This window comes from Argiope bruennichi, chromosome 6, assembly GCF_947563725.1.
Source record: "Argiope bruennichi chromosome 6, qqArgBrue1.1, whole genome shotgun sequence".
Classification (NCBI taxonomy): domain Eukaryota; kingdom Metazoa; phylum Arthropoda; class Arachnida; order Araneae; family Araneidae; genus Argiope; species Argiope bruennichi.
The window spans coordinates 68506968-68518116 of NC_079156.1; the positions used below are offsets into that span (position 1 = coordinate 68506968).

Genomic DNA, 11149 nt, shown 5'->3' on the forward strand with positions numbered 1-11149 from the left:
TTAAACTTTAGATTAAGCTAACAGAAAAATTAAATCACCCTGTTATAGTGGAGATCAAGGCTTTAAAAACTTCATCTTTAAATTTATGATAGAAGATAACGTTTGCATGTTTGTTTGTTTTTTGAATGTCTATGGAGCTGTTTTCCTTTACTAATAATCAATATGCCCAATGCACATAAAACAAATGGGTATGGCAAGGAAGTTAAGGAATGGGTATGGCAAGGAGACCAATTATCTGATTAAGACAAAGAAAAATTTATTGAATAGAGAGAGAAAGAGAAATCTTAATTATTTGCTAATAACGCAATCAGTCCAAAAGCAAATCGAAAAATCCTGTTAACAGCATGCATGTTACCAAAGTCCTTTTTTTTTTCTTCTTTAATTAAGAAAAAAATTGTGTTAAAGATTTATAAATATAATGATTCTAAAAACATATTTGGATACTGCATGGAGGGAAAAAAAAAAACTTCTTATGGCTTCTTTTTTTTAAAATCATTTTATTAACATATAATTTTAACTTATTTTATAACAGAATATTCTTAATTCCATGTACTTCAATTTTTGCCACTACTTTTTGCTATTTTGATGGGCTAGCTTTTCTTTTCTTTTCTTCACATGTTTCGGTATTTTGGTTTTTTGCTTTTCTCTACGAGCCTCCTTCAATGCCTTTTTTCGTTCTTTTTTAGTATTTGGCGACTCATCACGAGGACGTCGGGAATTAACAAAGCCCTTTGACTTATTTTCTTGATCATCTGCGTCCGAATCTTCGTCAGAAGATTCGTCCGAGTTCGTTTTATTTGATTCAGGATCCACTGTCTCCTCTGTATTTTGTGGTTGAAGGCCAGTCACTGTATGATACAACGCTTCGTCATTCCCAACAAAAATGTCTCGTTCCGCATCAATTACCTCATCTAACCTCTTTGGAATATAAGCCTGCTTGAATACTTCTTCGTCAACTTTAGCTTCTTCTGAGAATTCCTGATCATCTTCAGGTGTCTTCTCAAGTCCTTCCATATACTTGGAGACATCGTCTGACACAATGTTAGGGTTGGTAATAAATTCAAAAAGTTGTCGCACAGACATGACAGCCACGCCTTTCTTTTTAAAAAAGTGCGTTATATTCTTACAATCCATCCTTAGAAAATCCATAGCATGTGGGTGATCTGGTTCTACAGACTGAGAAACGTCAATCAACAAGGCTTTACCGTCGTGGTAGAGTAAATTGTATTCGCTCAGATCTGCGTGAATAAGTTTACAATTACAATATAAATTTTTCATCATACTAGCCATATCTAAATACAACTTGGAGTATTTCTCAATGCTAAGTTCGGTATTTTTCAGCAGCGGAGCAGGTACTCCATTTTTCCCAATGAATTCCATCACTAGAACATGGCTCCTCAAAATGATGGGTTCTGGGGATGGCAAGCCAGCTTTATGAATTCTCAATAAATTTCTGAATTCTTTTTCAGCCCATGTCTGTACCATTTTCCGGGGATTTTTGTGAGAATAACCATGCCTAAACCTGTAATCTCCGCTCACATATCTATCTCTATCCTTAAAAGTAAGAATGGAAGTTTTGTATATTTTTACTGCTCTAGCAGGACCATCCTCAACAGGAGCAAAATAAACATTTGCCTCTTTTCCCGTACTGATGCATCCTTGTACTTCAGAAAATATTTGCTTATGAAGCATTTTGAACAAAATCATACGTGTTCTCGGATCAAGTACTTGTTCAACAGTGGCTCTGTCACCTTTATCTTTCAAACGAATCCTACCAGCGTCAGTTTTTTTGCTTAATAGGTCTTGTGCCTTTTCATATTTATCAACTGATATTTTATGCATATATTTATGTTGTAATCCACTGGTTGGTTGAAAAGCACTTTCTTTTGCGACTTGTTGATTAGAATGATAAGAACCAGAAGTAGATTTGATTGCCCGATTACTTTCCTCTACTGCGGAATAGCGATCTTCTTCAGCATATTCATCACTATCGTCACTGTCTGATAATATAAACTTCTTAAAATCTTCCTCCACAGACCCCATTTCTATTTTTCAGCTGAAAAAAGAATCTGAGAATTAATATCTAAAAATAAAGTTTATAGACATGTAATAAAAGCAAACATAATATTTTTTGAGGCATTTCTCTGCTACAGATTAAAATCGGAAGGAAAGGTGTATCAAAGCCACTATTCAAACGATCGGAATTTTTGATTCAATACAATTTTTCTTAAGTAATATGATTGAGAAATACTGCGTTTTGCTGTCATCATTAAATTATACATTTACAGTTCAGGCATAAAAAATATTAACAGGTCGAGCCTTTTCGTTTTATGCTAAGTACAATCTTCAAAAAACTTAATAAATATCGCATTTTCACTAAAGTGCTGTGACGGAAATGACTCGAGGGGATAGGTTTGCTCCAATCAACAAATTGATTAACTGAGTTAATTAACTGCTATTTTGAAATTTCTCCATTTCGGTTTTCAATGTGTTTTGCCGAGTCAATCTGTCGTCATGAAATTACCCTCTCAATAATTATGGAATTCTGATGATAATTGAAAAATGAAATTTCCAATGTTAAATGAGTCTTATGATCATTCGACGATATGATATAAGATATTTCTCACAAAAAAATGTTCACTCACTAAAACAAAATTATCATATTTCATAAAATCATGAAATAAATGCATAAATAACACACATTTAATATTGTTAATGAATTTTTAACATAAATGTGGGAAAAATTGAATTGTAACACAGTAAAATTTTTGCATGGAAGCAAAAATCTTATGCTAAAATGACGGAATCTAAAAAATTGTGCGTATACCCCTTATAGTTTTCAAAATATTTACAATAACTGTAAAATTCTCACAATCGATTTGGAACGACCACTTTTTGAGCGACTGCATATTCAATTTATTTGTATTTATAGATCTACTTTTCGTAGATCCATTACATCTTCGTGAAACACGACCTTCAACGGTCATTATAACAACACAATTGGGTAAATATTAAATTTATCTTCAGATCAGGCGATCTTAATTTAGCATGAATTTTGCTTTCATTTGGCAAATATATATATAATCAAACAATATAAATTTTTATATCAGGACATGATAACTGTAGAAAAATTTAATAAATGTTTACTCTTAAGGTATCCGAACACGTTCGGAGCACTTTTTTAGAAAAACAAGGTGTTCAAGGTGTATTTGAAATATACATTAAAACTTTTTGAAAACTGGCATTTAATAGCATAAATTTAAGCAAATTCTTATAAAACTTCAAATTAGCTACACCAAAAACTTTTACTCTCATCCGAACAAAACTTATACCACAATAAACTACGTAGTTTTCTCTAGGGAATAAACTACAAGCGTATGGTTATAATAATAAATAAAAATTTTGGAACCATTTGAAGATTTATCATGAAATTTTTAGTAAATTTATGACGTTATTATTCAAACAATAGGCTGTAAATTAAAAAGTATTCCCTCAATTTAAATTCATTTAGTTCATTCCCTAGAATATAGTAAAAAGACAAAGTCCACCAAATGTCATAGTAATATGATAATGATATTTTGAGTTATTTGATTTGAAGTGAGCAAAAACTAAATAAAAATCAATTTTGAGAAAAATGCATTTAAAGTATACAGTAACATGTTTTAATAATAAATGATATGTGCATATACTTAAAATTTACCACATTTATAGGTTATACCTTCTTCTTCCTTAACCTTTAATAATTTTCCTTTTTTAATAATTTTTTTTCTGGCAATTTTTGCATTTGGCAGTGAATAACGGCTAGATTCATTTATTCTGTCTTTCTCGAGCTCAGCAAATGCTCTAACTGCATTTGCACTGCAGGGCACACTCCAATAACCTTAAAGATATTCAGTAATTATATAAAACCTTCGTTAAAATGTATTACAGACATAAATGCCTGTAATTTGAGGGTTCGGAGCTCAACAAAGACATCTTTAGGTAGAAATTTCCACAAAACACCGTTGAAACTCTCATTGGCATTTTACCGTACAAAAAAATATCCATATTTAAAACTAAATTTGTGTTTATACAAATTTTTAACTTATTTTTGGCCCTTTAAATTCATACTTCCGGTTATTTATATGTCCATTTCCGGTTTACCGATCATTACAAAAATATCAATATCTTGACTTCTAATTAACGTAGAGAGAAAAGTAGTTTTGGATAGCTCAAAAACTAGTCTATCCAATAAAAAAAAAATTAATGTCATTTTTAGCGAAAATCGACCTTTTAACGTGTTCGGATACCTTAAGCAGTAGTTATCATTTGCAAATAAATGAAATAGAATTTTTGGGATATCCTCACCACTTCTTACCATTCAGTAAATTAATTAATGCTAAAACGAAGAATTGAATCTGCACATATTATTTATCTATTTAATGGTTAAATGTTGAACAATCATTCATAAATTCATTTCATTAAGTACAGGATATTTTCAGAATAACCTTAAAATGATTCTTTTAGAATTCTCCACTTTGCAATTGCGCTTGTATAAAAACACAATTTTGGAATCTCTAATTTGAAAAATTGTTTATGATAATTCAATGATTAAAGTTCCATTCGTTTGAATTTCTTCATTTTGATTGTATCAGCCATTGCATAACAGAAAGACTGCAGATTATCACTGTCATTACTTTAATAGCTCTTTATAGTAATATATTCCCCTCTTTTGTTTCATTGGATGGTTTTTGCACACCTCATCATGAAACTTATAGATAACAGCCAACAAATATTAGCACATTAAAAAAAGGATTTAAATATATCATGTGCAGTCAAGAATTTTCCATCAAGAATTTTTAACCAACTCAAGATTTTAAACTTCACAATATCTCAATATCCTACCCAGTTCTTCTGTTAAGCTTCTTTATTTAAACTACAACCAAGTACACCTTCCAAGCCTCAAAGGTGGTCTAGGTGGCAAGATCGACATTTTTTATACGATTTCATCTAAAACTTCCTTTAAATTGATAATTTTATTGAAAAAAAAACAAAAACACATAGTAAATTTCCTTCTTCCAACTTGTTTCATTTTTGAATCAGCGTACTCGGAAACAGACGGATGTAATTTCAAATATGATTTTTAAAAAAAGAAGCTGAGATTTACTTAAAAATATGGTGATCCGGTGAATTTGAACTTTTCGAGAGAAATTTTCAGGAAACAAAATTAAGTGCATATTCAAAACTACTGAGAATTTCGAAATAAAATTTGACACGCATACATAAAAAGACCTGCTGGAAAGAACTATTAAAAAACCTCGATTTTCTTGACGGAAAAAATTTCAAGATACTAGTTAATTAACTTGGCTAATCAGTCTGCCTATCTAAGTAAACATGTCTGTTTAAGACATTTCTATCAATAACAATTTTGTAAAAATGCGATAATAAATAAAGTTACAAACTTTTTTTTTTTGTTGTTGTTGCTGTTGGCGTCTGAAAGTAGAGCAATATAAAGCGGAAAATATCTGTCAAATGCAAATGACCAACTACTAATTCCAAAAAAGCACATGAATCTGGTACTCAAAAGATTCTCAACTTATCTATGTCAATTTATTGCATGTTATCTACTTTATACTTCTAGCTTATTTAGAATAAGGCTCGAGTTAATATAAACGGCTGTTTGCCAAGGTTTAGTTAATTGGAGGAAATTTTTCGTAAAAAATATAATTCTGGCAAGTTTTTTTTACAGCAAATCTAAAAGCGTTTGTCACCATTCCTGGTAGCTATCCAAGAAGGACTTTTGATGAGCTTTTGGAAAGTTGGTACAATTTTGTCATACCTGGCGAATAATAGACACTAATCTTAAATCAACAACATAAAAAAAGTTTTACAAATATGATGATGATGAATCCAATTAAATTTCTTAAAATCAAAAGTTAAATATTGTAATAAAATATAAACTTTTACGTATTAAAAATATTCTAACTAAACCATGAACTTCACTTTGCGAATTTTATAGCAAAGGTCTTCAAATAATAAATCTAATAGTTAAAAAAATGTATGAATTAAAAAGCAAAGTATTCCTTAAATGGAAAATTTATTATGACATATAAAGAGTGTCCCAAAATTAACGTCAGATTTGAATTTGCCACCATTCGTGCAGTCAAGTGTTGTCAACCCTATTAAAAAAACCATTTGACAGATGATAGTTTAGGGTTAGTAAAAATGGAGCATTGCACCATAGAATAACATGTTAACGCAAGATTTGAATTAAATAAAAAACACATTTTTTTCTCTATAAATTATTATATTTTTATTGAATCGTAAAGTACAAAGGATAAGGTTATGTATGGAATAATACATAGGGCAGGGGTGGCGAACCTTTATGGATCAACGTACCATCAAATAATTTTGATTTGTGATTATTGGGAAAATAATAAAACTAAAGACTAACTCAAAACTCTTTATTTACTATGAAAAAATACATTTTGCACTGTATAGTAGTAAAGGTTTTAGTTGTACATGTAATTCAAATTAAAGTAACATTAGTATGACTTCTATTGTTGCAGATTAGATGACAAATAACTTATATTAGGATTGTAAGATGTTACTTTTAGTAAAATGCATGCCGAATTGGAGTATCTGCCAAATAGTTTCTAAGAGAGTCTTTAATATTCATCTCCGAAAATAATGATTCTCAGGTGCAGGTAGATGAAAATATGGTTAAAATAGCATGAACCAGCTTCTCCAAACAGTTAAATGTGTCTGGAATATAATTCCATGTTTCCAAAATTTCGTTACTGGCATTTTAACTTATATTGCTTGTTAATCTTTTTGTTTTAATCAATTCCAACATTTTCCTTGTGTTAATAAATTTTTGAATCCATATTGAATTAGACTGGAAATCAATCAGTTACATTTCAAATTCTTCAATTTCCAACTAATCAAATTGGGACAGTTTATCAAATGAAGTCGCATCAGAGTACATAATAAACTTGAGCATTTCCAATAATTCTTTGAACTGAGAAAACCTCGCTGAAAATTCCTTGATGAAAGAATCAATTATGGAAATAAATTCTTCAATAATTTTTTCTTTGTCTGATTTCTCATGTATATCTTATTATTATTATTATTATTTTTTCAAATTTTAGTAAGTAATTGTAGGTTCTTGTAATAATATCGTTTCTGAAAACATGCAGTCCAGCGTCAAAAGCGCTAATGAGATCCAATATGACGAAAATTGTTTTATTTGTGTCTTTAAGCTTTACATTTAGTTCTTTGAAATGTTAGCATATGTCTGTAAAAAACATCAAACAGAGCCACATAACATTCAACAATTGTGGGTATTGTTCATTTTACAGAAACAATCTGATTTCTTCTAAGCAGTCAACAAATCTTTGAAGTGCGTTCCTGCGGCTCAACCAGAGAACATTATTATATATTAGTAGGCATTATTATACACAGCCAGCGAACATTATTATACACAGAGTTGATTCCATGCAACTTTCTCTAAATAATTAATTTCTTTGTATAATTCAATATCTGAAATATACTTATGGTTGTATATATAATAACTATTTTTATAATCTTGCTAAAACATCACATAATTTCATATCTATCGTTTTTATCTCAAAAGCAAAAGAGCCATAATGAAATCAAGAAAAAGCACTAATACCAAACACACCAATTTTAGATAATCCTACAAGAAATTATTAAAAAAAAAGAAACTCTCACATTGTAAAATTAATTTTGAATTAATCAACTGCAATAATGCAAAATACATTAATAAAAAAATGTAAAATTTATATAAAAATATCAGAATTTTAAGACAGTGATCTGGAAAAGAGGAATTGCACTCTTTGGCAGAAAATAACTGATACTAAAACTTCTTTAATCTCTTTTCCTCAATGGTCTAAAAGGCAAGCGATGAGCAAGATCACTGTAAATTGATTTTGAGAACAAATTCAAAGTATACTGAAACGTCAATGGGATCAACAACACTTAACAAAGGTTAAAATACAAATATTAAAAAAAAAAAAAAAAAAAAAAAAAAAACAATATTTTTGAAAGAAGAAGAAATAAAATATTTTGTGACCCTAATTCACTTAAATTAATGCCCCATCACAACATCTAATAATAACATCTTAAATTTATTAGAAGATTATTTAAAAATAGGTTGCATGAAATTGAAACAAATAATGAGCAATATGTATAAACCATATTTAAAAAGGTACATGGATATTAAGTTACAATCTTTTCCCTAATTATTTCAACAACGAATATATGCTAGATGAACATGAAGGAACTATAAAAATTAATAGAAAGAAAAGATACTAGAAATTGATTTGAACTATATGCACATAGAATCTGAACTTATTCTATTATTCTCTCAGGCAATTTCGAAGAAAACATTTGCTTGGGTTGAACTCTAGCAAAGTACTCAACAAAGGAGTTGGAGGTAAGATGGCATACAGTGATCATCAATAACCAATCTAAATGGTGAAAAATGGTATGGCAACAGAGTACTATCACTTCATTGGCATAGTGTGGAGTGATTATGAAGTTCAGTCTTAAAAGATTATCACTCTTTATAATGCTGATTTGATAAAAAGGTAAAAAAATATTTGTGAAATGAATTATTTACTTTATTGAAGCAAAAACAAAGTTCTTTGTAATAGCAAATATCTGTTAATCTTTATACACTTAAATGTCTTTAATATTTTCAGTTCAAATTCTTTTATATATTTTAAAACCTGAATCAAAAAGTTAGTCTGTAATTTGAATTATTTCAATAACAACAACAACAACAAAAAAAAAAATCATCTTTCCATATATAATACAAAACATATTTTTTAAATTTCAACATCTTGCTAAGCTAAAATTAGACATGAAATTACTTCCCTCCTCATAATGCCAAGATTACTGACTGCACACAAAACTAAAGAGATATCTCCTTAACCATAAAAATAAAACATAACATATATGATAAAGAGGAAATCTGAGAGGATGAATTAAAAAAAAAGCATATTCCTTATAATGAAATTTTACTTTGTCAATACAACATGATTAAATGAAGAGTTTAAATAATAGAAGAGATTCTGTATATTAAAAATGTCATCACTAGCAATAAATACTTTTCTCTAACATATAAATACTAGACGCAAAAAAAATAAAAATTCAGGGATTATAAATCTAGAGAACTTAAATATGACCAAATTAATTTCCTAACAGCTTAATAGTCAAAATGATAAAAGAAATTGGCAATGAGATCAAAAAAAATTTAATAACTTTTCATACAACTTAATGAATAATAATTTGCCAAATAATTCTACTTGCTAAAAGTTTTATCAAAATATACAAAAGAAATTGTTAATCTGAGAAATGCCTTAAAAATCTAGATAATAGTAAATACTATAACAAAAATTTATTCAAAACATATAGATTATACTCTGTTCCACCCTAACTTGGCAGTAGTGTATATTCTAGGCATGCCGAATCACAGTCGTTGTGAGGGGAACTGGGTTACTTTAAAGTGTAAAGTTACTAGAAATGCAGATCGCTGGCGAAACTTTATCTCGCAAATTTTTCGCCAAATAGTAAATATTTATTAACTTTATTATATTACCATTTTTAATCAGAGAATTAATTTTTTTTCCTTATTTTCATTATTTTGTTCAATATTATTGATACATTATTTTAATAAATAATTAGAGTTATTTCATTTCGTTTCATTGTTTTTCAATATTCTGTAAAGTGTAGTTCGGCTAATGTTTTTTGAGAAGATATCTGTATTATCGTTCACATCTTTTAAAATTTTATCTAATTTTGGGATCTCTTTTCTACAAAAAAAATTAATGGATTTTTCGTTAAATACAGGATAATGTAAAATCATCATATTTTACAAGACTTGAATGTTTACCTACTGAGCCTGGTCACTTCTTTCCAAGGGTACTTAAAGGACTGGATGCCTTTATTTCTTTTTTCAAACGGAAAACTGTTCTTTGCGAAACACCTGTAAGATGTGAAACTTTATCGACAATTTGATTGATAAAATCTTGAGGAATTTCTTCTCGGAGTCAAGAATAAACATTTAATATGTTTCTGCGTGCTGCACTTTTTGTTGGTTTCACTCGTCTTGAAGGTACCTATAGCATAGTCGGTGATAATACTTTTTCAGACATTTTAGAAGTGAATAGAAATGATGAATTGAATAAATAATCAACAATCAAAACTAATAAGTAATAATGTAATTAACAGTATCAAAAATATCAGCTGGTAAAAAAGCGAGAATAAAGAAGTACGAGTAATGATAATAACAAACACTTGCAAAGCGAATTAAGCAAAGTTGGCGGAAACATACAAGAAAAGCGCGCCAAATATTTAACCATGAAGACCGGTTCTAGCCAAAGTGGAATTCATTATGTCATTCTTTTGGTTTTATTTGTTCGCTTTATTTACAAAATACTTAACAGATAAGCACTTCTAACTTGAGAAAAATTTTAAATACATACTGATAAAAAAAAGGATTTCTGTAATTTATGATAAATTTCTGTGCATTTTAGCTATTTTAAAGTCAAAATTCATGACAAACTCTTTCCCAATGCGGAGTGTCACATTTTCTGCCTTTTACAATACTGCCAAATTAGGGTGAAATAGAGTATAATTAAAGATGCCCCATTGCCTCAACAACTGTATAAATCGGATATAACTATAATGTGTAATTCGAAAAGAGATAAAGATTGATAAAAGAAGGGATTTAAGAAAATGGAAATTATAAATATAATTTAAAAATAAGAATTAGTGAAAATTTACGATCAAAATTTAAAAGTAAATAACAATTAAGAATTTTACACGAATGATTATTTTAATATTTGCATTTATAAAATTCAGTAAGATTAAAAAAAACTGTAGAAATCTTCCTTTCTTTTATGTCTTTCAGAGAAGGTGAGGAACCGGCAGATATAAAAAATACTTACGATATTTAACACCTCATACACATGTGCCAACTCTATTGTTGTCATGAAAAATTGTTCAACTGCAGTCACAGTCATTGAAAATAACTTCCAACCATGCTTGCCATAAGGTTGAACAGTAATCAATAATTCCATTTAAATTATCGATTACTTTATTTTTTAAATTTAGAATGAATTTTAAAAATTAATATAAGAAA

At 29.0% G+C, this 11149-nt stretch overlaps 1 protein-coding gene across 2 annotated transcripts; it reads right to left on the reverse strand.

The window, feature by feature from the left end:
* Positions 1-471: 471 nt before the first annotated feature.
* LOC129972534 (serine/threonine-protein kinase RIO1-like) lies at positions 472-11055 on the reverse strand. 2 transcript variants are annotated; one of them, XM_056086697.1, is made up of 2 exons: positions 10956-11055; positions 472-2056 (listed from the first exon to the last, which is right to left on the reverse strand). In XM_056086697.1, exon 2 carries the CDS (start codon positions 2041-2043, stop codon positions 568-570), a length of 1476 nt encoding a protein of 491 aa, XP_055942672.1. In that variant the 5' UTR covers positions 2044-2056; positions 10956-11055; the 3' UTR covers positions 472-567. The 2 variants fall into 2 exon arrangements, with proteins under 2 accessions (XP_055942672.1, XP_055942673.1); XM_056086698.1 differs by lacking the exon at positions 10956-11055 and adding an exon at positions 9899-10150.
* Positions 11056-11149: the final 94 nt, after the last annotated feature.

Bases quoted from the DNA above. Each gene is read 5' to 3' on its own strand.
- LOC129972534 (XM_056086697.1), bottom strand. From the start codon at position 2,043: ATGGGGTCTGTGGAGGAAGATTTTAAGAAGTTTATATTATCAGACAGT.